At 36.9% G+C, this 27,878-nt stretch overlaps 1 protein-coding gene across 1 annotated transcript in view; it reads right to left on the bottom strand.

The window, feature by feature from the left end:
* The window catches only part of snapc3 (small nuclear RNA activating complex, polypeptide 3), a 30,148-nt gene extending 4,673 nt beyond the window's left edge, over window positions 1-25,475 (bottom strand). Inside the window, exons 1-7 of the mRNA XM_039694639.2 lie at window positions 25,087-25,475; window positions 24,940-25,011; window positions 20,866-20,947; window positions 11,600-11,704; window positions 11,345-11,494; window positions 11,146-11,228; window positions 2,294-2,452 (exon numbers count right to left, since the gene is read on the bottom strand). Of these exons, the coding sequence (XP_039550573.1) occupies window positions 2,294-2,452; window positions 11,146-11,228; window positions 11,345-11,494; window positions 11,600-11,704; window positions 20,866-20,947; window positions 24,940-25,011; window positions 25,087-25,334 (899 nt within the window). The 5' untranslated portion in view covers window positions 25,335-25,475. The remainder of the gene's footprint in view (window positions 1-2,293; window positions 2,453-11,145; window positions 11,229-11,344; window positions 11,495-11,599; window positions 11,705-20,865; window positions 20,948-24,939; window positions 25,012-25,086) is intronic.
* Between the last annotated feature and the right edge of the window lie 2,403 nt (window positions 25,476-27,878).

Below are 27,878 nucleotides of genomic sequence, written 5' to 3'. Positions count from 1 at the left end.
AAAAAAAAAGTTTTTCAAGACAAACTTTGATGTTAGCTTGAGAATGCCTGACTAGAAAGTTTGAAGAAGTTTTAAAAGCTCTAAGATTGAAGGTTTTGAGGGCAATACAATCTATCAGAAAAACAGATAGACCAGGGGTATTCAATTAAAGTTCCATTCAATTAAAGAGGTCCAGTATCTATATTTCCTTCCTAGTGGAGGTCCGGACAAAAACGTCAAAATTCCGGTTCACATGGACACACGGAAGCGATCATTTTTTTCTTTATTATGAATTAAGGCCAGACAATATTTTTGTTGAGGTCAATTTGTAGAGAAAGACTAAATGCCTGTGCACGTATATATCCAACTACGCATCACATCCCTACTGCGCATCAAAAGTGCGGCCTCTTTTTGTTCCCTCTAATATGGACGATTAAATTGAAACTCACTTACAACTTGTTGTCTTGAATGCATAAATTAGTTGGGCCATAGAGGGTTTTTTTTTTTTAATTGCTTTGCTGCTCTTGTAGCGCAAATGACGTGAATGGCGCATTTTGTTTGTTTCAACCTTTTTGTTTAAAAAGGTTTCAGATCGTTAAAAAAAAAATCATGAAAAATATGTGAATCTTTTCGATCTGATAACATGCCTTCAATGCAGTTGACTGTTAAATGTTCCGTGTTCCGTGAACGAACAGCGTTGTCGTTCATTGATGAGGTAGAGCTGTCCATTGTGCTGATTTTGTTCGAGAGGTTTTTTATAGACGTCAGGTGTCGTCGTCGTCGGTAGCTTTGGCACCGATTACATGTTAAAGGGATAGTTCACTTCAAATTCAAATTCTGTCATCATATAGGTCTAGGCCTACTCAAGCTCAAGTTGTTTCAAACCTGTATGAATTTCTTTCTTCTGCTGAACACAAAGGAATATATTTTGAAGAATGTCAGTAACCAAACCGTTAACTGGAACCATTGACTTCCATAGTATTTTTTAGTAACTCAATGGGACCAGTTTACTGTTTGGTTACTGACATTCTTCAAAATATATTCCATTGGGTTCAGCAGAAGAAAGACATTCATACATGTTTGAAAGAACTTGAAGGTGAGTATATGATGACAGAAGCTGTCCTTTCGGCTGTCCTTACCTACTCTAAGGGGAGGCTCACATTCACCCAATTTGAAAACCCCTGCTCTAGACTAAACACGTACTACGCAAGTACGCATGTGCACGCCATCTGCGTTCTCACATATTTACGTTTTGGAATTTTCTGCAGAGATGATTTTTTTTTGTAAAAAAAAAAAAAAAAAATTATATATATATATATATATATATATATATATATATATAAATGTATTGTTTTTTCAAGGTTTGCGTTCTCAAGCCACCAGGCACTGATGTTGTGCAAATGAGCACATTGAGGGTTTTCTGTTAGAACAGATCTGTGTAAGCGGCCACTAATTTACAAACTAATCATCTTTGCAAACGAAGTGAATCAATCAAAACTAACTTTAGCTGGACAATAACTTTATTCTAGGGCTGCTGTGAAGTCAAAACAATCTCTTACTATAATTTCCTATTTATCACTGTAAAGCTGCTTTGAACCAATTTATATTGTTAAAAGCGCTATATAAATGAAGGAGACTTGAATTAAGATTTTAAAGTCCCCGTGAAATCAAAATTGAACCTATTTACTTTGTTAGCGCATATTACTAGTCTTGTGGTGAACAATTAATCCGTGCAAGTAAATATATATTTAAAAAATGTTTTACCTTAGTAATCTTTAATCAAAATCTGAAAAGTTACTTCCGGTCTGGAACGGTTTCTTTTTCTGATGACGTAGGTTCCACAGTTTGGGTGGGGAAACGCTTAACCACTCCCCTCAAACCGTTAGTTTACTATGAGCGAGAGATGGAGAGGAGGAGCGCTAGAGTAAAACCCTGCCCTCTGTTCAATATTCCGTTTCACTTGGAAATACGTCACAGCACTGGAGAAAAATCGTTTGCAACTTCCGGTTCACGGGGACTTTAAACATACTGTAAGGGAATACATTTTTTTTTTAATATGACAATGCTTTTGGTGACTTTATAAATGTAATACATGTATTCATAATACATTTAAAACATATATTATTATTAGCTCAATATATTATTGTTTTGAGAAATTGATTATGTGCAGTTACTAAGCTTTGTAATTACATTATGGGTTGCTACAACACCAATTTGCAATTATTTTATAAGTAGAACAAAATCTTTTTGAAACTTTGGAAATAAATGTGTATTAAGTCTTGGAAAAATTAGCATGAAATGAAAATGGGCTGACCTGACATCAGTGAGGATAACAACATGCTCACAATCACCCTGGTGAGTGTATAAATATGGAAACCCAACTTTCATCTTCAGGTCATAGAAAGATGTGTCCTCCATCTTAGCAGTCTTGAAATCTGGAAAGTCTCTGGTTCTGGCCCATTCTTGTGTGGTCCTTCAACAAATACAGACATTTTAAATCTGAATAATCCACAATTAGCTAGATTTTTTTCTTCTTTTTAAAAAAAAATCCATTTAATTGCTATTGACAAAGAGACAGAAAATAACTGGTTATTCGATTAAATAAGACAGGGAAAAAATGAAGTGGTGACTACTACGTATAAAAACAAAATATAGCTGCGAGCAGCGATTACGGGCCCAGGCCAGTTGCACCGCAACCCCGGTGCCTTTAGGTAACGCTGCCTTTGGCCCTTCATCGCTTTATGTTAGGGCTGAACGATTAATTGCATTTACGATAATACGGGATATGATGAAACGCGATTTTGTAATCGCAAGAGCTGCGATTACGCTGGTCACGTGACACGCGAGGGAAAAGCAGTCTGCAAGATCAAGCATCAACTTGCCACACTACGCGGTCTGGCGTTCAGAAAAGAACAGTTTATTTTTAATGTATGTGATATTGTGTTATTTATTCTCTCCCCAACAATCCTGGATCGATTCAGAGCATTTCAGAATCGAGGCTGAGCTTAGTTTTTAAACACAGATGCGTGATGTCGCTGCATGTGCTTTAGAAACGAACCGTATTCTGCTTGCTTCTATTTTCTCGCTCTCTCTCTCGCTCTCTTACTCACTCACACACACACACGACACCGCTCGAACCTTCAGAAACATAGTAACATTATTTCATAAAGTTCGGGGTTGAACCGAATTACAAGGACATTCGCGGGTTTCAGTGAACAGGTTTTGCCGCTTTGCTTGATGTTATAACTTTACTCTTGCAGTGCGCGTTGTCTCCCGCGGGAATTTTCCTTACAAATTCTTCATAGAGGCATTATTTATGTCTTTTGGAATGCAGCTGGCTTAAATATTAAAACTATGAAAATCACTGAGAAGGCTGCTTTCATTTTAAAATACTAACGCGCGCTTTGTGAAGAGCGCTCGTGCATGCAGCTGTGAGCGACTCATTGGTTAAATGTACTTGCATGTCAAAATTCTTTTATGACGTGAAATTAATGTAAACACGGTCAGTTCTTAAACCAACAGGACAAACCACATTTACAATTTCAAAAGAGATATGTGCATTAGTGTGAATGCAGCTTATCATATCTAAACTGAGGGGGAAATCATTCCAGCTCTTGAATGATAAACATTCAGACAGCCTACTTTTAAATACTGAGACCACTCTTTGGTGATTGCTTGTAATTTTTTTGTTTCTCTTTATTTACTAGCTTTTATATTTTGAAGCTATATAATTTTATATTATTTAAAGCCTATTTAAAATTCTTAACATGTAATTGGTTTAATTAAATGTTATTTTTTAAAGTATGTGTTTTACACACATAATTAAAGACATATTTTAAGTGTTATTAAGATTAATTAATAAGAAAAAAAGTAGATCAGATCATGAGCTGCCTAAAGATTCCCATCCCTACTGTACAATGATTTATTGCTCGTCTTTGTCGAGTAATACAGAAGATAAAGAACTTTTTTTTTAAATTGCATATTAAATCGCAATATTGGTTTTTGGAAAAAAAAAAAAATATCGCAATTAGATTATTTTCCATAATCGTTCAGCCCTACTTTATATGTATGTATATATATATATATATATATATATATATATATATATATATATATATATATATGTGTGTGTGTGTGTATAACGATACACGTATTCGTATTGAACCATTCGGTACGAGGCTTTCGGTAAGCATTTTTGAACCGAACGGTTTGTTGGACTATTTTTCCTGCAGACCAAAATTTAGTCATTTCAAATGTAGGCGCGTCACGCGTGGCAGGCGCACTCATAATATAAGAGACACTGGCGTGACCACAACATTGCCCAACATCAAATGGCAAATGTAATGCAAGTAGAATGGAACTGAGCTACTCGTTATTATGTGGTTGACAGACCGTTTATCAGTTTGGATCAATGCAGCGCGAGACGATCTTGATCATCAGCACTGTTACTACACAGTAGGGGTGTAACGGTACACAAAAATCACGGTTCGGTACGTACCTCGGTTTTAAAGTCACGGTTCGCTACGTTTTCGATACAGCAAAAAGAAAGAAATAGCAGAGAAATTTCCTATTTGTTTAAAGAAAAAATATTTTTAAATAAGTGTGAGTTTTCCTAGATCTTGAAACTTTCAGGTTTATAAATGGGGGTCATCTTTGAAGGATGAACAAAGAATGTTTTGGTCATCACATTAAAAATAACATTTAAATATATATTTATTTATATAATATTTGAATTTTGAAGTGCTGGAAAAAGATGTGTGAAGTACTTGAAAGCACCGAACTGATAAACGATCCATGAAGCACATAACGAGTAGCGCAGTTTCGTTCTGCTTTCATTACGCTTGCCATTTGATGTTGCGCAACGTTGTGTTGGCCGCGTCAGCACGAATTTTCCCGGCAGGAAAAATGGTCCAAGCAAGCAAGCGTTCAGTTTGTATGTGTACCGAACCGGAAACCTCGAACCGAAACGGTTCAATACGAATACATGTACTGTTACACCCCTACTACACAGCCAAATCCAGTAAAGAAAACATTTGAATTCGCCACTGAAGTAATAACATCGCTGCGAGATCTAGTCAGAAACATTCACATTTCTCTGTTATTAATGGATCAAACAGCGTTGACGTAGAAAACAGGAAGAAACATTGTGCCATGAAAGAACTATCCAGGTAGGCTACTATAATGCTTTCAAGTAAAATCACGTCGGTTTTATTTTGATATTATGAATACAATTGCTGCCCTCAAATGTTGGTCTGAACTAAAATAAACCTTTGTTTATAAGTACTACAATATTACATTTCATTTTGTCCAAGGACCTGTTTTGTTTTATACTCCTAAGAAAATTCAAGTAACGTTATAGCTCCATCGTTTTAAGAAAAATATAATTAAAAAAATTAAATAAAGGAAATTTCTCTCCCATTTCTTTGTTTTTGCTGTATTGGAAACGTACCGAACCGTATCGAATCGAACCGTGCATTTTGTGAACCGTTACACCTAATATATATATGTATGTAAATGTATATGTATATAAAAAAATTTGCTATGTGGATAAGATTATACAGAGAATTAAAATTAATTTATACAGCTAGACACATAAATTGTACACATAAGTTAACACATAAGTTGCTGTTTTTTTTTTTTAAGTTACAAACCTGTTCACCCGGAGAAAAACTCGATGAAGTGTTACTACAAGACATCCTGTCATAGCATTTTTGGTACATAACGGCAACCGTAGATGCAATACGCACTTGAAAAAGCGAGGCGCTGGAGAGCAAAATTCGTTTGAATGCAAAATACTATTTAACCACTAGATGGGGGTAATTCCTACACAGAGTCCCTTTAAAGTAAGCTCTGTTGGGCTCACATTACTCTCTCATTCGAATCAAACTGTTTTAACATTACCAATGTATTTGAATGCTAAACTATTCTTTATTATAGGCTTTGTACTTCACTCACGTTCCAATATCGACAGAAAAAACATCCACATTCAGACCAAAATAGACAACTTCCTGCTGGGCTGGCTTAAAACTTATAGCATAAAAATTGTTTGGCCCGATGAGGTGTATGTGTGTACCGAGTTTCATATTACATGCAAGTGTGTTTGATTTAAGGACCAAATATTCAGACCAAGTTTATGGACCAAGTTAATTTAATTAACAAACTAATCATAGAAACTGGTTAAATGCCTTTATTTACTAAAACTTATTTTTAAAAAAATTCCTAGACTTAAGGCCAAACCACACAGCAGTGAAATGTTTAATCTAGCCCCCCTCCCCCTACACACACACACAAAGACAGGGACAGACACAGAGATACGGCAAGCCATTTTATCATAACTAACCTGCTCTGTCTAGTCTGTCGTGTCCTCTTTGCTTTGCGATTTTTCTGTGCGTGACAAAATTGATGTGTGATTCTCTAATCTCTATCATTGAGTCTCTAATCTCTAAAAATCTCCAAATGCTCCATGTGAAACTGCTGTCTTTCAACTTTTTAATATTGTGTCTATTGATTTGATTAATATGCGCAAGGGAGATAGAGACAGACAGCGCTCGTGTTGTTTGAAGACGTGAGAGTGCACGTGGGCGGCCGGGGCGCTCTCTCTCTGCTCGTTATGTGCCCTGTCAAGCGCAGCTGTCATTCTATTATTCATCAGTCACCGATAAAAATAGTTTTTGGCGGGACAAAAATTTGCTTTGCTGGCCACCAAAAAGCGGACGATCTGACGGTTTTAGAAGATTAACAACCGAAACAGACCCGGCCTCTATTTGAGACCGGCAAAAAGACGACGACATGCCAACATGTGTCAGACCAACTGCAGCAAGGAGCAACTGAAACATTTCAAGACAAATTTAGGCAAAATGGTGTAAATTATTTATACAGTAACTTATAAAATGATTTAATGGTTTATCACTTTTGACCAATAGGTGGAGTAGTTATGAAATCGATACATTGTGATCAGAGTGAGGAGACAATGAAACATACAAAGTTTGGTGTCAAAACGTGAAGGCATTGTAGAGATAAAGCCTAAATAGTCATTTTGGCAGCATGCCTCAAATTTGATGCTGCGGTATACGAAAACGGTTTCGTCTACCGTCACAAAACCCACAACTTTTAGTCGGCATGGTCTGGAGATGATAAGATTCGATTTTGGTGAAAATCGGACCAACAGTCTAGGAGAAGTTTGAAAAAAAAATTTTTGGAAAAAAGATGGTGGACAGGAAGTTTGACTGATTAAGGCAAACTGGCATCTGTTTTCGGCATAACCCAAGGAATCTATTAAGATCAGTGTCATTACAATAGGCAAGTGTATTCAAAAGTTATTGCATTTTCGCAAATTATAACTTGTGCGAAACCAAAAGGTGAGTAACTTCAGGGCATGCTGCTTATGGCACACACTGAGTTTCACAATGTTACACCAATGCATTTGTTAAGTATAGCATTATATCACAAAATGTATTGAATTCAATGGAAATTTCACGTTTTATGCTATTATAGAGCCACCAAGAGGCTCAGTCCCACCATTTTTTAACGTGTCCTCGGAGTGAGCCAATACATCCATGTACCAAATTTGGTGAAAATATCTCAATTCACTTCATTATAGACATTTATATGATGTTATAGACATTTATATGAAAAAAAAACACATAAAAAATTACTGGCATGTGACTTTGATTGAATTTTACAACCCCTTAATAGCAATTTTTTTGCACTTAGATACAGTACTACCATACAGCCAGCGACCTATGTTTCCAAACTTCCGACGGTGGTTTCGTCTCGATCGGACTAGCAGTTTTGAAGATATCGGCAAATGTTTTTTAAGCGCTAAATTACTGTGCTGCACAAACCATATAAACCGTAAGACGAAACCTAGCATGTTTGGTATTGTTGGACTCGGCAATGATTCAGGAACCTAACGAGATGACTACCGTTAAAATAAGTCAACTACAGTTAGAGTTATAAGTGTTTGAAAATGTAATTTTACCACTAGGTGGCGCTATTTTGAAACCTCTCAGGCTCCTTCAGGGCATTGTACTGATGACCCATACTGAGTTTCGTAACAATTTGATCATGCGTTCAAAAAATACAGCATTTTAACACATAATTCAAAATGGGCGACTGCCAAAATGGCCGATCAGGGAAAATTTGATATCAGTTGACTCGGCATGACGCCCTGAATATAACAAGACCAGTTTTATGATTTTTGGACAAACCGTTCAGAAGTTATGTTCAAAAATAGCCAGCGACCTATGTTTTCAAACTTCCGACAGTGGTTTCGTCTCCATCAGACTAGCAGTTTCGAAGATATCTGCAAATGTTTTTTTAAGCACTAAATCACAACGCTACAGAAACCGTAAGACGAAACCTAGCATGTTTGGTATTGTTGGACTCGGCAAGGATTCAGGAATCCAACGAGATGACTCCTGTGAAAATAAGTCAACCACAGCCAGAGTTATCAGCATTTGACATTTTAATTTTACCACTAGGGGATACTGTTTCGAAACTTCTCAGGCTCCTTCAGGGCATCGTACTGATGACCCATACCGAGTTTCGTAACAATTCGTTCATGCATTAAAAAATACAGCATTTTAGCACATAATTCAAAATGGCCAACAGCCAAAATTGCCTATCTGGGAAAATTGGATATCAGTCGACTTGGCATGACGCCCTGAGTCTAACGAGACCACTTTTATGATTTTTGGACAAACCGCTCAGAAGTTATGAGCAAAAATATCCATTATTCATTTCTCCGGACCAGTAGGTGGTGCTGCATGTAGCCTCAGGTCATGCTTGTGATGACATGTACCAAGTTTGGTCTGAATATAATTAAGCGTTGCGGAGATACAGCCTTACGTCTGTTTTCTCAAGCGTTACGTAAATCCATATGTAAATCTTGACTTTTTGTCAGCATAACTTTTTGTTAGCACTGCCTGGAGATGATCTGGGGCAATTTAGGTGAAAATCAGACAAACTGTCTAGGACAAGTTCGTAAAAGTAAGTTTTTTGGACAATTCAATATAGGGGTCGACCGATGTGTGATTTTCAGGGCCGATGCCGAAACCGATTATTACAGATCAAATAGGCCGATAACCGATATTTTGAACCGATATATATATATCTATATATATATATATATGCGCATGTACTAACTGTAGACGCGGTTTAGTTTCGGTTACATTGGTTACTGAAAATGTCCTCGTTTTTGTCCACATCGTAAACTTTATTTATATAGCAACAAATACATAGGCCTATAAATTAAATAAATAAATAAATGGCGGTAATACCGCATATCGCGCTATTGAGCCACTCAACATTACCGCAAGGGAAATTCCATAACCGTGACAGCCCTATATATATATATTATATTTTAGCCTATGTCTGGTGTAAAACTGTAAATTAATGTCAAAATTAAGTTGACAAATATTTTCTTTAAATGATTTTAAACATATCTTTGAATATGAGAACTGTTATTATTAATAATAATAATAACAAAGTGCAGGGAGCACCCAGCAGCATTCTGTAAACATTTTGTAAAACTTAAAGACTCTATTTTAATGTTTAAATAAAATTTTAGTAATCAAAAAGCATTTCTAATTCATTAAAATCATTAAACGTATTCAATTTATTTACAGTTTAACAAAAATTACATTTTTAGGGCTTTGTGAAAAACCGAACTTTTATTTTGACGGGTAGCCGTGGAGATCTTTGAGTTTCCGTTTGTCTATGATGTGATGATAACTTTTCTCAGTTGAAGCATTAAAAAGCTCATGAAGTGACTAAGCGAGCAACTCTGGAGATGTTGTTTATGCAATCATGTCCTCATATAATTATCCGGATGAGGCTGAAAACAGCGCAAGCGTCACGCGTGCTCCAGTGTGTGTTGTGTGTGTGTGGTAAATGAAATCACGCGTCAGCGCCATTCATTTAGAGACACGCAGGATTAATATTTAAATAGTCTTTTTGCGTTTTGATTTGTACTGACCTGCTTTTTATTAATTCATCAAAGTTGGCAAATTCCGTGATATTCCGCTTTATACAGTAAATTCTGTTTTTATGACTGGAGTCCGCGATTCCGTCTGTTTACTGCATCGCGGAAATCACAGGGCTGTATTATATTGAGGTATTTTGCAACTTCAGTGTATTGCAATGCTTCTTCAGCAAAATCTGCTGCTGCTGCCTTAACTTTGAGAGACAACTGATGCCTTTGAGAGACAACTGATGCGTGATCCGTGAAGCAGCTCCAGTCAGCGAGTGCTCTCGGTCTCGGTGTGAGTGCAAAACTTCAGCTTGCCGCGCTGATTGGCCAGACTCGGGACTATCAACAAATCAGATGTGCGGGGACATAAGTCTAGTCTACAGAGTGGTGAGTTACGACAGAGGTGGCTGCGTTAGAGCCAAAAATAGCGCATTTCAAAATAAAATTATTTTATCGGCAAATCGGATTTGAAAATGGCCGATACCGATAACCATAAAAATGCTTAAAATCGGCGCCGATAATCGGCCAGGCCGATAATCGGCCGACCCCTAATTCAAAATGGCGGCCATTTTAATGACGTCATAGGGTGCAATCTGGATAATTTCAGTAAGTGCATTTTTGGGAGGAAAAAGCTCAGTATGATAATAAGCAAAAAAAGACACCACATATAAAAAAGAAATATAGCCTAAAACAAAAACATTTCAAAAAATGTAAAATGGTAGGTTATATAAAAATAAAACAATAATACATTATTTTGATTAACATATTACTGTCTTAAGTTAACTCAATTATAGTTATAAACGCAAATAATAATTGTCATTATTATTAGCATACATTTTGGCTAGAAGACACTTATCCAAAAAAGGAACAAAAAAATTTGTCAAATGTCATTCATAATACAGGACTGACAATTATAATACAGGGCTAAGATTATAAGTATTTGTTCAAGAATAAAATACAATCCGATATTTATATCGGATTGATATTGGTATTGGCAAATAGCCAGTACTAGGGACATCCCTAGTTTCTGTCTTCCATATCTAGAGCATTTCTCTACAGTCTTTAGTAACTTGTCTTATAAAACTCTTGGATTTAGTGCAATATCAGAATAAAAATCTCCAAATGCTGCATTATATATTAGTATAGTAGGATTAAACAGTATTTAATATAGTATTAACCTACACAGTTCTTACATGCTGATGTCTTGACATTCTGGGAACCGTGTGTCATTGAAGAATGTTCCATTGAAGAAAAAGAAAGCAGACTTGTAGTGATCCTAAGAAAAATAAACATTCACTTTTTAGCTGTATGTTTGTTTTCTTTGCCAATGTCAATTTGGCCCTGTTCAAATGTGGTTTATATTGAGTGACATCTTGTGTGTTTGTTTCTAACCTTGCTGATGAACTGTGGTACCATGTCTGGAGTGTTGCTGAACTCTCCAAACACCTGCAGGTCACTGACGCAGCAAATCGCATCTCTAAGATCACTCAGCCTCTGAGAGCCCAACACATGCAGAGTCTGATATGCCCTCACATACTTAAACTGGAACAAAAATAAACATTCATTCAATGGAGAAGCTTACTGATACTAATTTATATTGTTAAATGAAATTAAACTTATATTTGTGTTTATGTGTTACATGCATACCCGCTGAAACAGAATGGGATACATAATATTAAAGGTCAATATGATTTCTCCTTCAGGAATCAGGTCTCTGGGGTCATCAGGCTTCTTACCCACAGATATCATCTCCTGCATGAAAAAAACATGGATTAAAGTCTGGGACACACCAAGCCGATGGGTCAACCATCGGGCAATGCGGGGCAGTTTTTGATCATTGGTCAGCTTAGTTTTTTCAGTGTGTTCCACACTGTTGGCTCTAGTTAGACGCTGTGGGCTATTTTTTGGCCAATTCTGCATGTCGAATCGGTGGCGGAGCCTGTCCGTAAGAGAGAGGTCACTTCAGTTGGCTGGCCAGACTTAATCATCGCTTTTGTCCAATTCCATTGACTTGACTTGGACAAAACTAAGATAAAACCTGTTTGAAAGCATCTTTTACAGCGATTTTTGTGTGAGCATATCAGTGAACAACCCAGATCACTCGGTGAGTTTCATGTATTTGTAAACTAAAGGTTAATGCGTTTTATGAAGGATTGTTCTAGTGCACCTATGCAACCATTGTGGAGGTGGGGGGAGCCACCACAGAAACCGAAAATTCTCGGGCCAGTAGCATGTGTCCAAATTTCAATCTTAACCGTTCTATTTAATCAAAAACGATCTTAAAACAGGGCTTTAAGTGTAAAACACCGAATTTGTCCTTTAATGTATAACCCTCTGGGGTCGACAAAGGTGCCGGAGCGGTTTAATTGATTTTTCACATCGCAGCAAAATAGACTTGCTCCATTTATGGTCATACAGACTTAAGAAATAAACTGTCTACTATTTTATGGGTCCACTTACAATCGAAACAAAACGTGCTGTTGTAAAATAAAGAAAATAAACAGGGTATGCTTTCTGCCTCTCCATTTCTGTGAACTTTTTTTCTGGAGTACTCTTAAGTCTCTAAGCTTACAACTCAGCAAATACTATTCACCCAGGCATGAACCATACATCTTTATAATCATTTAAGCATGTACTTTTAAAGGTGCAGTGTGTGATTTTAGCGACATCTAGCAGTTCGGTTGTGAGTTTGCACCAAGGGCTCAGCTGTACAAATCACAAACGTAACCAGAACATTTCTCCCCACATAGCAATAACCATAATACAGTGAGGGAGAAGAACCACATGAAACTCACGTCTAGAAGATTTATGCGTGTGTCTTTGTGCGCACGTGTGTGTGTGTGTGTGTGTAGGCTACTCATCTCAGACAGCGCGCAAATAATTGAGGTCTCTTTCAAGTCTTGCACTTGAATGGCCAAATTCACACAAAAAGTATGTCAACATGTCCGCCTTGATCCCGTCTTGATAGTATCCTAGCAGACATAGTCTGTTATGCCTTAAGTGAAGTTATATGCTCAAGATACACTCACAGTATCATGTAAACCTACTATATCAGCTCTGAATTGAATAATTAGATTTTATATACACTGTTAAATGTTTCTGTTAATGTACAACTCGTTTCTGTTATTTAACAGCAAAATCGAAAAATCAAGCAATGTCGGATAGAGTAAGATGGTCTGGTAACCTATGTTTGGAGATAAATGCCGATATGCAATTTAATTCTCATTATATATAAAAAAGTTATTTATCTGTAGAGAAGATAGCAATTTAATTTAGTTTTTTTTTAGGTTGTTCTTTCTGGACATGATGTAAATATCTTTCTTGTACTGTCTATGGTAAATATCCGTATGCCAGGCAGCAGCCTGGCAGGCACTATTATGTGTATATGCGCCACTATTTGAAATAACATGTTCATACAGTATTTTTTGGAGAGAGCGTAGAAGAAGGCATTTGAACCTGCAATGAACACGGAGATCCATGTCTGTCGGAAAATCGCGGTGGTTACATCGACCAAAATAACAATAATCCAGTGAGTGAGTTGCTCGATATTGCTCTGTGCAGCGCCGGTTCAAGTTAGTAAACCAGCCAGTAAAAGTGGAGTATGGAGCGCTACAGGTCACGGCACGTGGAGAAATGGCAAGTGGGACAGATGAGGGATGAGGGAGGGAGGGATGAGGGAGGATGCGCCAGCGTCGTATAAGTCTATGCAGACTGATCTCGTCAAGTAGCGTGTGTATGACACGCCAATTCGTATTTCCATTTTTGGCGTGCTATCAAGACGCATAATCGCTTTTCAGCGTGTTTATGAATGCCGTTGACTTAATGTTATATAAATATATGACTTACCTCAACCCCGTCCCTAAACCTAACCGTCACTGGGGTTAATGGCATTTACTTACCATCCTAGGGAAAAAAAAAAAGATCGCTCCCCAGATGTAGATCTACATTTTGCTTCGTTTCGCATGGACATTTGACGGCGTGTACAGACACGCGGAATCACTCGGACGTTAATGGCGTAGACATACACGCGGATAGCTCAAAATGCGTAGAGATAACACGCCACTTAACTCGAAAGTGGCGTGTATGTTTACGCAAAAGTCATGATGTTATGTTGGTCTATGGTTTGGTATAAGTCCAGTGTGTGGGAACATTTTGGATTTCATGTTATGATATTTTAATATAATGCTACAGTGCACTTTATGTTTAGATAAGAGCTTCAGTCATATGTTTCTAAATCGTGCACTTTAATTTCAAGTGAAAAAAAGTACCCTCACTCTCTGGGAATAGAAGCATTGTTGATACTGTTTTTGTGTTGAGGAGGTTGAATGTATGTTTCACTTTGTTTATGGCCTTTGCTATTGCTATAGCCTAATTATAGGCAATGAGGTTTCATGTATATTGACTTAGGCTATTCATAAAAGAGAGTGTTTTAAGAGTTCCTCTCTTTTTCTTTTAAAAGATAGAATTTGGCAGTTGATAAATGCAAGTTAAAGTCCCTGTAAAGGCAATTCTACAAAAAAGTTCTAAACGCATTATAAATGTTACATATGTATTGCTAAAACATATTACAAAGACTGTGAACTGTGAAGTACTGAAATGTGGAGTTAGACCGTTAAACAGTTTTTCACCATTGCAATTTTACGGATTTTTTTGGGCGGGGCTAAAACAGGGCTCGATGACGCACTGGAGCCCATGAGCTCCTGGACAAGCCCCTATTTGATGACGCATTTTGCTGATCTCATCTCTCCCCTAACAATAGAGCACATTCGCCACTCAATCGCGAGTGACTGTCAGTCCTATTAGTTACTACAACCTACAGTTTTCTAGCTAGCTATTTGACACAGAAATGCATAGGCTATTAACTGTTACCTGGATGCGATCATGTACAAAACAGATTAAATTCCCTAAAAACGATCACATCAAGAAGAGGTTTTTAGAGAGCCAACCTTGTTGAAGAGCTGAGGATCACCGCCAACACCCGCCTCTGTAGTGATCGTTTTACACTGGATCGTTTTATGAACTTTCCTCAGAGACAACTGGGATTCACTGATTATTCACTGATAATCCGCTGTTACTGGTGAACGGGGCCGAAACGGCTATCTCTCGCCTCCAAAAGCTAATTAGCTAATATCACCGTCGACAGCTTTCCCATGAGTGGGCGTGGTTTCCACGCAGCCAGCGAACACGCCCCCAAGCGTTTGAGAGCAGAGATAACTGCTCATTTTTTCATGATTTTGATAGCTTATTTTATGTACTTGCCGGCTTTTTTTATCATTCAAATTTGGCTGGATGGCTAATAACACATTTTTCTGTGGTGTCACAAACTCAGAACACATACTTAATTTTGACTTTACAGGGACTTTAATTTCTTTGTGTAAATAAGATTTGTGTGATAAAAATGCACAAGTTCTTATAGAGATAGTGATACACATTCTCCTTTATTTGCCAAATAAACGAAAAGCATGTCAATGTCTTCTCTTTTGCTGTATCAAAATCTCACCTAGTTTTCCTCTGAGATAGTCCCAAAATGTGCTTAAACTCAAGTCAAATTCAGTTTGTGCATTTTTTTTAATACTGTATCCTAAAGTGTGGATAATTAATCTATATATCACATGCTGAAGTATATTTCTGGAGTGTTAAAGATTAAAAGAAAAAAATAATAAGAACCGTACAGAACCGAAAACCGTGACCCTAAAACCGTGATACAAACCGAACCGTCGGTTTTGTGAACCTTGCCACCCCTAATATATATATATATATATGGGTATTGACACAAATTTCACAATTCGATTCACAAGCTTGCAATTCGATTCGATTTCGATTCTGATTCGATTCAATATTGATTATTTTGGATATCAGTTACAATAAAAGGTAAATTTTCTCAAGGAAATCAAATCTCTTACCTAATGCTGTAAACTAATGAGAGTCTAGTTGTAGCCTACTAGACTTCGTTAGCCTAATATGAAGGTAATAATTAACTGTTTTGTAGCTATACAAACACTTAAATTACACTTTTATTTATTTTTATAATAAGAAGATTATATGAAATATAAACATTTAAATGGTGGATGTCATAAAAACTTGCCATTTATTTAAATACGCATTAAATATTGAAGAACATTAAGATTATAATGCATAGGGCGAAAATTGAATACAGCTCTTCAGTGTCCGCCGCATTAAAGTTAAAAGCACCAAGACTGTGTATTATACAGTATCTATGAAATAGTTTGTTAAGCCTTTTCTTTTAACAGTTTTAAATTTCAGTTAAGCTACTGAAGAACAATGAAGAACAATTATAGTGCGCCGACTCTAATGTTGTGAGCTAACAGACACTCAGTAGAAAGTGATTAAGTTACAGCAATAAAAGTCTAGCAAGATAGAAACCATCATAGACCTTTAACTACGGATCAATTATAATAATAACATTGAATCATCTTGGAAAGAGTTTCACGATAGTATACACGATAACGTAGGTCACCTATTTTGGTTTCAGAACGGCGAATTTGCCGAAAGGTGAATGATTTTCGTGTATGCTGCATATTGATAGCGGTTTCCTGATGCCCGCAAATTAGTTCAAACTCACGGAATCAAGAGTGCGCATGCGAGACAGAAGATAATGTGCTCCAAACCGTCCGTGTTGCGCGCGCGAGGCATGGTAGAGCGGCGAGGGAGAGAGACAGCGTGTGTGCCTCATCAAGCGAATGTAAGAAGCGCATGTAGCATGTAAACAATCCCTGTGACGTAATCAGACCAACTAATCGATAATGACATTCGTTGACAACGATTTTCATAATCGATTATAATTGATTTTATCGATTAGTTGTTGCAGCCCTAATGGAGACCATTTCATTATACTTCTTTAAAATTTCTTTCTGGTTTAAGCCAGCGGTGAATCTGTTTACGTACCAACATGACATCATGACTTTTGCGTGAACATACACGTCACTTGACTCAAAATTATCTCTACGCATTTTGAGCTGTCCGCGTGTATGTCTACGCCATTACCGTCCGCGTCATTCCGCGTGTCTGTACAAGACGTCAAATCTCCAGTCATAAATGCCATTAACCCCAGTGATGGTTAAGTTTAGGGATGGGGTTGAGGTAAGTCATATCTTTTTCTTTCCTAGGATGGTAAGGGAACAGTCATAAATGCCATTAACCCCAGTGACGGTTAGGTTTAGGGACGGGGTTGAGGTAAGTCATATATTTATATAACGTTAAGTCAACGGCATTCATAAACATGCTGAAAAGCGATTATGCGTCTTGATAGCACGCCAAAAAAGGAAATACGAATTGGCGTGTCATACACACGCTACTTCATGAGATCAGTCTGTACGTACTCTCCTCACGCAGCGAGCGACTCATTTCATTTCATTTCATTCATTGACTCATTCTTTAACTATATTAAATGATAAAAAACCGACTAAATCACAGTGAAAACATTAAAATCTAAATGCACAGCGCACCCGGACTAGTCTAATCTACAAGACTAACGTTACATCACGTAGTAGTGTATGTGTACACTCTGTGTGTTTGTGTGTGGAGATATACTGTATTAAATACTTTTTTGCAACCTCCTTTTCCAAGATAACAGATCTGAGTCTTTCCCTATAATGCCTGATGAGTTTGGAGAACACCTGACAAGAGATCAGAGACCATTTCGCCATACAGAATCTCTCCAGATCCTTTAGATTCACAAGTTCAGGTTGGTGCTTCTTCTCTTCAGTTCAGACCACTTATCAGGTCAGGACACTGGGACGGTCAAGGCAGAAGCTTCATTTTGTGCTCAGTTACCCATTTTTGTGTTGATTTTGATGTTTGTTTTCGACCGTTGTCCTGATGGAAGATCCAACCACGGCCCATTATGAGATTTCTAGCAGAAGGCCTCTGGTTTAGATTTTTTTATCCTTTTGTATTTGATAGAATCCATAATACCATGTATCTGAACAAGATGTCCAGGACCTCCAGCAAATAAATAGGCCCACAACATATAAGATCCAGCAGTATATTTAACCGTAGGCATGGGGTACTCTTCTTCCCTGTTTGCACCAAACACATCTGCTGGGTTTGCTGTGTTACGGTTTGTTTTGGATTTGTTCTGCGGAACGTAACAGCTGCCAAAAAGCCTTTTTTTTCCCCGTTTTATCTGACCATAGAATCCGGTCCCTTTTGAAGATCCAGTCGTGTCTGACCACTGAATATGCTAGAGTTTGTTTTTGGAGGTGCGAGGAGGATTTTTCTTGAAACCCTCCCAAACAACATGTGGGGATGTAGGGGTTGTTTGATCATTTTATTTTTAGGTTTTCTGACTTCCAAGACTCAACTAATCTCTGCAATTCTCCATCTGTGATCCTTGAAGAGTCTTTGGCTACTCAAACTTTCACCCTCACCGTCCATTAAGGCAATATAGACACACGTCCTCTTCCTGGCAGATTCGTAACATCTTTAGTTGATTATAACTTCTTAATTGTTGCCCTGATGGTCAAAATGGGGATTTTCAGTTCTTTAGCTATTTTCTTACAGCCACTTTGTAATTTGTGAAGCTCAACAATCTTTTGCTGCACATCTTATACGGTAGGGAGCGGTAAAACTCCTAAGCGGTTAGCAGCCGGTAACAAGAAGTAGACGAATGAGAACGTCCTTGTCTCAGTTCTCGCGCATGCGCCCATAAGGAAGTAATGGAATAGTGGAATAAAGTCGTTATTTATGTTTTTTTTTCGCACAAAAAGTAGTCTCGTCGCTTGATAAACTTATAATTAAGCCGCTGTAGGCACATGGAATATTTAAACCTTTTCTTTAATGACTTTATGGGCCGTCAAGAGCCAGTCCCTTAGGCAGTCTATGTAGGACTGATCGAGCTCTCAGATTCAATCAAAAATATCTTTATTTGTGTTCCGAAGATGAACGAATGGGGGTGAGTAATTAATACATTTTTGGGTGAACTAACCCTTTAAAGCCTAGTTTATTAACATTTTTTTGTGGATGGATGGGATGGATTGTATTGTGTAGAATTGGTTTAAAGTTAGAGTTGGAAACATCTCGAAAAGAAAATTCTTTTTCCATATAAAGTATTATTTTTAAAGTAGGCATTTGCATTTTATCATACATATTTCAAAGTTAAGGATTCATTATTTTGATATGTGCATTGCATTAGCTTGCATTGTATAACAGTTGATTAGTTTATTTTTGACAAAACATACTATATATTTAACATATGAGCAGAAACTGGCTTACTAAAGCTTATTTGATGTCTATTTTATAGTAAAAACTTCATAATTTATTTCATCTGTAACAGTAGGCTATGCATCTGTGCGTTCGTTCGTTCACACAACCAGACACCTGATTCATATTTAAACAGTCTTTTTGATTTTACAGATCCGTATAGAACAAATCTCATTAGTCTATATAGTCTTACTAATGTAGGAGCGAGAGTGAATGAACGCACAGCGTGTCTGTGCGCGCATTTAATATTTAAACAGTCTGTGTGCAGTTTACAGACACTATTCAATAACGTGATTAGAACAAAGCACTATTGAAAAAAATGACTTACTACATCAGCTGAATCCGTGAATTGAAACAAGTAACTGAGGTAACTTTTCCAGGCTTATTATGACAGTATTATTATTCCTCACATCGCAAACGGCAAGACGAGGAAAAGGTTAGATTTGTGATAAACTGGATGTTTTATCGAGCTAATGTGGGCGTTTTCATGGCTTGCCTCAACATTAGCGTTTGAATATCGCGCGTTCTCAGGGGGCATGGTCACATTACGCCATCCGCTATAATTAGGTGAAAGGAAAAAGACTGACATCTCTCTCTTTTCATACAGATTTCACCAACTGAGAATACTTGAAGAGTTCAGATGCAAAAGCCTCTAAGTGCCATTTGAAATTTTCTTCTAATATGATCATTTTTATCAAGCTTGTATATTTAAGTTCAGTAATTTCACTTAAATGGCAATGAAGATTACCTATTAATTGTCATTTAAGTGAAATTAAATATACAACTTAAATATACAAGCTTGATAAAAATGGTCATTTTAGAAGAAAATTTCAAATGGCATTTAGAGGCTTTTGCATCTGAACTCTTCACTTGCTTTTTTAGATAAATTACTTCATTTAAAAGAAGAGAATTTCAGCTTCATAAAGAGAAATCTTTCGTGTCTCTGTGACAACTGAGTTACAGTTCATTTTTCGGATGCGTTTCAGAAAGATTTTTGTGGAGACAGAGGTAAACAGGTGAAAACACACGAAAAAGCACCCTGTTTATTTTATTTATTTTACAAAACCACAAGGTTTTGATGTTAACAGGAGTGTACACAAAAAAGAAGACCCCCTACAGTTTATAATCATGTATTGATTTTATTTATATGACCATTAATGATTATTTTAAGCCTATGTTGCAGCTAATGTATGTGAAAAAAAACCCCCAGCATAACGCAGCGGCGCGTTACTTGACCTCAGGGGGTTAACTTGTGTGTGTGTTCAGGAAGTTGCAGTGACGGAACCGACTGTCGGGTGCGGATATCTAAATTAGAGAAAATCATAGTTTGGGTAGGTGGATGATTTATTTTTAACAGCAGATTCGGGTGAAGTGTCCACACATCTCTTATCCACAGTTCTAGCCCTTCCCTTCTTTAAATGCAGAATAAATAATACTGCCACCTGCTGGTATGGGAAGGTTATGTCTTCTCACGCAGGAGTCAAGCGTACATGCTAATTGGCCATCGATGTAGTCTGTGAGGTTGTGTTCAAGCACAACTTTTTAGCCCTGACACAAGCAATCCGAGTCAACGCCACTGTCGGCTTTTATCCACACTAGTACTTTTATCGGTTTGGTGTGTCCCTAACTTAAAAGAGTGCAAATGTCATATTCAGATGGTGTTTGTAAAGGATTACTCACACTGAACATACCATTTCATTGGCATAGACTTCATGTCGGTCAACAGAGTCTCTGGTCAGTGTTTCTTTATAATCTTGTCTTCTCTTGCGTAATCTGAAGAAACAGCACAGTAGATATTTCCAAAAAGTTTAATAAAATCAAATAAAATTCAGCAGTAGACAGTTTGAACTTCAGATTTATTTGGGCTATAAATCTGCAGTGCGCTTTTGTAAACATGCAAATAATATATGTCATTCTTCATGATCTTTATTCCGCCGGGAAAATAGCAACAGCGCCGGGACCCGCCCACAAAGTTACTTGCGGCATGCGCTTTGACACTTGCGTTTCAGATCGTTAAAATAGGGCCCGATAAATGTATACATTTAAAAGAAAAAAAAGTTACAGCTTTTGTAGCAAGTGCACTGTCTGAAAATGACTCGTTTTGGAATGTGCCGATTTATGACATCACAGAAAGAACGCCTCTGCAGAAGACGACTACTTCATCGTGACTTTTGCCATGCCCACTGGAGAGGTGAGATGAGTGATAAAGGATCACTGGACTAAAACTCTAAAACTACTGGACTCTGGCCAGTTGATAAGACCTAGAATATCAAAATTGACTGCTGGGGGTAGATCCTTTTCCAATTTAGCACAAAAACACTGGAACAGTCTTCCTAACATTGTTCGGGAAGAAGACACACTCTGTCAGTTAAAATCTAGACTAAAAACACATCTCTTTAACCAGGCATACTCATAGAAAATTATACGTTCCTATTATTCAAATCAGTTAAATCAGGGGTCGGCTCGCGAGCCATATATGGCTCTTTTTAAATTTTATATGGCTCCAGGGCTGGACTGAAAGAAAAAAAAAAAAAACGGCCCAGGCATTTTGGCCCAGACTGGCCCACTACATATGAACATAAACACAACTGAACTGTGTACGCCCTTGAATACGTATACCAACTAGAGGTCGACCGATTCATCGGATTTGCCGATTAATCGGCACCGATAGTTGATTGGTGGAACTATCGTTATCGGCAAAAATCCGCACCGATAGTTATTTCCTGGTTTCGTCCGTTGCTGGGGCGGCTGAGAAGTGCGCGCTGTCATTCATTACACAGTACGAGAGAGCTGAGAAGGGTCTGCTGGCATCATGCAGTACAAGAGCGGCCTCTAGAGGTGTCATTAAAACTATCAACTGATGCCTCATGTTGTTTATTTCGACACGTGACACTGCGCGCTGCACTAAGAGCGCGCATTGTGTGGAGAGTGGAGATCGCTGACATCTGATGCGCGTGCTAAAGCACGGACAGCGAAAAGGTACAGGGAATTTTGTCATATCATTATAAACGGATGAATTTGTTGACTAAATGCTGCATTAGTAGAGAAAGAACCGCACAACAGTATGTTTGTTTGCCTTCGAGAGTGGCTGAGAGGACGCACATTAGTAGTACCTCAAGCGGTTAAAACACTGACACAAAAATACACCTAAGTCCGACCCGAATGTTTAATGTCACAAATTGTTACCATCTATTTGCATTAGTTTATATCCAGCTGGTCACTTTGATGCATTCATTATGCAGCGACGTTGCATATAAGCTAGAGACGTATGGTAGCAAACTGATATGTTCATACAGCCGACAAAAACAAACGAATCAGAGAAGCATTCGATTTCGGTTCTTTTTTCACCATCACTTTAATACATATTTATTTTTATTAAATATTCTTTAAGTTCTATAAAATACAGGGCTCCAGACTGCGACCAAATAGTCGCATTTTGCGACCAAAATTTGAGAGTGTGCGACTGAATTTTACATCCAGTCGCACATGTGCGACCAGTAAATTTGCCACACGTTAAACGCATGGTAAGCGTGGAAGGGAAGCGTCAATGAATCCGTGACAAGAATAGCGCGATTAAACGTCTGTGGGAACATGCGAGAGACGGAGTGAGACGGAGACAAATATCACAACCTGATGTGCGTCTGAGCAATAAGCGATCTATCGACACGTTACCTAGCAGCGAATACAAACAAAGTGAAAGTGAAACTAAAATACGCAACTCATATAGGCTATGCTTCACGGACCGTTGGCGTTTTTATTAGGTTGGACCGATAATAGACAGAGCAGAGCATAGTGGAGCCCCCCGAACCACCGACAGTAATAAAGCCCTGAACTTGCCAGTCGCTGGTTAACACATTAATAACATTAACTAAGGTTAATAACTGCTGTTCATTGTTTGTTTATTAACATACTACATTTTTAAATTAAGGTTTTATTTGTTAACCATACTTAAAACTCTATGAACTAACGTGAATGATCAAGGTGAAATTGTATTGCTCAAATATTAATGCTGTAAACATTTATATTGCATAATGCACATAGTTCATGTAAACTAGCTAATAAATCTTTGTTAACAAATTGGACTTGCAACATGTTATAGCTAAAGAAACACACATTTAACATATTTTAATGTTTAAATTATTTTCAGATGGCAAATTTTGTTATTATTTGAAACGTCTTTTTTATTCATTAGGTTGGCTTGAAAAAGAACAGTTAAACAGTTACATTTGGAATTTGTTATTTAGAGTATTATTTTTTGTTTGTTTGAAAGAATGCCTTTTATGCCAGTTTTTTGTATTTTTATAATAAAGTTTAGCACTGTTTTACTTGGAGTGTTATGTTTGTTTTTATCCAGTATCAATTTTAAAAACTATCGGTTGATTAATCGGTTATCGGCAAGTACAGCCCAGCCTAGCTATCGTTATCGGTAAAATCCAATATCGGTCGACCTCTAATACCAACAACTCCTATTAAAACCACCAACGGCATCTAATGAGTGAGATGAAATAACTACTAAGTTTAAAATAGAATTCTCCAATTGCATTGGCAATACCAGTCTTTCTCACAAGATGTTTATATAGTATTGGTCAGCGCACCTTTGTCCCTCTAGGGGCGTTCGGGGGCATGTTCCCCCGCAAGAAAATTTTGTAAAGAAATTAATTAAGTAAAGTAAAATTAATTAAGTAAAATTAAGTAAAGAAACAAAATTATCTTACCAGCGCTGTTGCCACTCTCTTATTGATGTCTTTGATTTGGAAATTAGCTGATGATCAACTAAATGCAGCTCATATCTGTTGCTTTTGGTGGCGTGCAATCCATTAAATCTGCATATAACGCGGGAGTTTAAGATCGGATTTATATCCGTTTTGCAAAAACACATTTATGTGGCCAGGTGTAAATGGAATCAGTACTTATTATCCGGATAACTTATCTGGATACAGATCGCATTTTAATACCAGGTGTAAATTGGTTTCAACAACCAGATTGCGTTTACACCTAGTAAAGATCCGAACACAATGCAAGCCAGACTACCTCCAGATGTGGTCAGGCAGATCCGATCACAATCCGATCACAACGCATTTACACCTTGCATTAACATGCGTTTTTTATTATCCGGATAACTTATCTGGATACAGATCGCATTTTAATACCAGGTGTAAATGGGGTCTTAGTTACTTAAAATATATACATAGAGCTAGCCTGACTTAGGCAATAGTCCAACATTTTTCTGGCGTTTTTATAAAATAAGCTATCACAAGTAACTTAGCAGGCACGTAATTTACTACTGTTTTGTAATTTCATGGTTTACTAATTTACGTTGCATAAGTTAGTAGGTTTTTTTTTTTTTTTTTTTTGTAAATTGTTTATTTTCAATGCTTATGTCTACATACAAACGTAGCCAAGGCTACGTTCTTTCTTTAAAATAAAAACCCGTGGCGTCATTATGTTTACACTATTGGTTCACGCGTGTCACACTGGCTTGTACGTTCGCTTCGTGACAGTGTACAGTCAAAATCGTTTATTGCTGTTTCTGTGTCAGTAAACTAAACGGTCAACTTCACGTTGTTTCTCTTAGTAGGATAAAAACTAAAATTAAGAGTCATTATGAAAAAAAAAATCGGATCGGAGGTCCGCGTCAACTGAAGAATGATTTTGTGAAATAATTTGCATATGACAGCGCACTGCTTTTCTATTGCCATAAGTTATGTTATTTTAAACAAACAACTAATATTTACTACGGTCTGAGACCGGATACTTTCACTTACTTCAGAGTGGATAGATGAGGATCTGATGGCACATTGTCAGCGTCTTCATGTCCACTTCGCAGGGAATCAACACTGAGAAGACAGTAAGTTACCGTTATGTCATAAAATAAATACAACTGAAATAAATACTAATCCCTCTATTATTACCTGCAGATGATTTTGAGTTCCTCCAATGTCTTGGGCTCAATGCCCATCTCTTCAATGAACTCCACATCCTCAATCTCTGGGGCTGAGTTACAGTATGAATAAACCTCCGGATTTAACACATCCAGCCATAAATCTCTAAACGTGCCAATATGAAACTCGTTTGAGTTTACGTTAATGAATTCATAAGCAGGCACGTTTTCAAGTAGCTTTTCTTCGCGCATCAAACTAACGTTACTTCTGTCCGCCATAACAAGCTATTTATCGACATCGCAAAGAACCATGCAATGAACCTTCGTCTGTGGATCTGTTTGTAGTGTAGATCTGACTGCGGCTGCGGCAGTTGCTTCTTCTTCATGGAATTTTCTGCTTCTTCTTCTTCTTCTTCTTCTTCTTCTAATAGCTTTTTATGGCAGTTGGCAAACCAACTTTCGGTGCATTACCGCCACCAACTGGACTGGAGTGTGGAGCACTGATAAGCGAGTGTAATTTAACATAAAAAAAAAAATTATAATAACTTTAACTCAATTGACTCAAATTCTCCCGTCTATTCCTATTGCTTTTACAAATTTTATAATAGCACTAAATATCTTATCTTGATCTTTATGTACTTTCAAAATGCTTTCCATATTAAAATATTCAAGACCCAATTTCCTTACTTTCTTCATAAATTCTAACCTTTCTGTTAAATATTTTTCACATTTAATTAAAACATGTTCAATTGTTTCATCCTGATCACAATAATTACATTTACCCGTTTTATGTTTTCTTATTTTAAACAAAGAATGATTTAATCTAGTGTGTCCTATTCGAATGCGAGAAATAATAGTATCTTCTCTTCTATTCCTAAACACTCTTCTTCCATTTCTTACTTCATTCTGTATTCTATATATGTCTTCCCTTGTTACCACTGTTCCATGCTTCTTGCCATTTATTGTTAATAAATTCTTTACTTTTACCTTTAACCTCTTTTTTACTCAAATTCAATTTAATATTTATATCAATGAATTTTACAGCTTGCTTAGCTAATGGGCTCTATGCACGGCGTTATTTCCGGTGAAGGATTAAGGATGCCCGATAACTTCCGCCGATAGAGTCCAATGCAATACCGAGAATTTATATTGAATTGTATACTCCATGGTTATACTAATGAAACGTTAGTCACAAAAACAGATAAAACAGACACCCCTCGTTGTGTTTATGCTTCTTTTTAAAATTATATTAAATAAACATAACTATATATAAAATTACATCTAAACGTATGTACGTTTCGTTTCAAAGACGGGAGGACAGTAAATATTGAAGACTCTGCCATAATCCCGTTTTCTCCGGTTTTCCTCCGCTTTAATCGACACAACCGGAAATGGACGAGCATCCTTACGTCAAATGCGGAACTTATGCGTGCATTTAGCCCATTTATCCGAACAACAAAGATATCTTGTACAAAAAAAGTCAATCTTTAATCAGACATGGTACGACAATGGAATTCTTAATGTTAATCAGTTGCTTAATGAACAAGGTTTACTTTTAACATATCCTGAATTTCTCAATAAATTCATGATTCCTGTGAGGCCAAAAGAATATGCTATTGTTTTAGATGCAATCCCTGGCAGAGTAATTTCACTTTTACGAAATCCTGGATTATGCCCTATAGATCGTCAAATCAGTTCTTGTTTTGACACAATATTTATTGGGGATATTAATATAGTAATAGATAAATGCAGTAACAAATATATTAGAAATACTTTAAAAACAAACTTTTTGCCTTGCTCAACAGGTTTTTGGTCATCTAAATTTGAAAATATTAATTGGAAAAGAGTTTGGTCTATAACTAGTAAGTTTTGTATTAATAATAAAATTAGAGAGGTTTCATATAAAATTGTACACAGAATTTACCCTGTCAAGGAATTACTTTCTGAACGTTTCCATTTGAATATTGAAAACTTGTGCGAATTTTGTGGCAATGCCAATGAATCTGTAACTCATCTTTTTTTTAATTGTATTTATTCAAAAATGTTTTGGTTGGATGTTTCAAATTTCATTTCTAAGTTGTTTGAAACATGTCTACGAATTGAGCTTTTTGATGTTGTATTTTTTTTTTTTGTACAGGACAATATTGACTCCAAAAGTAATGTAGTGTAATGTAATGTAAATAAGTAATGTATAAATAAAATAAATAATGTAAAAGTAATGTAAAAGTAAAGTAAAAAATGGGCTAAAGCTAAGCCAAGCTTTGTACACTTTATGAAAGAGATTAAACTATATGGTAATTCATTAGATAAAATTAAGAACAAAAAAGCAAGAAAGACCTATGAAGTATTTTGTAACTTTAAATTATTGTAACTTTACCCCTGGCATGATTTTTTCTCCTTTTTTTTATTTTTTTATTTTCTATTTGTTGTGAGCTGTATTGTCATGTAAATCTCTTTGTATATTCTATGTTGCAATAAAAAAAAAAAAAAAAAAAAATAGCCCATTTATCCACCACTTCATTAGCCTCCACTCCCGCATGTGCCCATAGATATCATTCCAGTGGACGCAAGTTGCAACTAAAACAGTAGGAGGCAATACAGGGAGGCAAGGAAGAAACTGTGGCCGCAGATTGAACAGGCTCGCCGGGATGGAAAGCGTGCTTATTTCCGCGGGCCGCACGGATTCATTGAGGGTCGACAAATTGGTTAAGCAAAGGAAGGTTTGATCTACTTGCACTAAATGTAGATGGAGTGTGTTAAACGGTCAAGGGACTTTTTTGTATTACAAACCAGCGTTAATAAGCTTGAAGTAAGTTCTTACTG

Source organism: Pimephales promelas, chromosome 6 (genome assembly GCF_988280905.1).
Source record: "Pimephales promelas chromosome 6, fPimPro1.hap1.1, whole genome shotgun sequence".
Lineage (NCBI taxonomy): Eukaryota > Metazoa > Chordata > Actinopteri > Cypriniformes > Leuciscidae > Pimephales > Pimephales promelas.
Note: the sequence above shows the minus strand (reverse complement) of the source record. Positions and strands in the feature narration are given on the sequence as shown.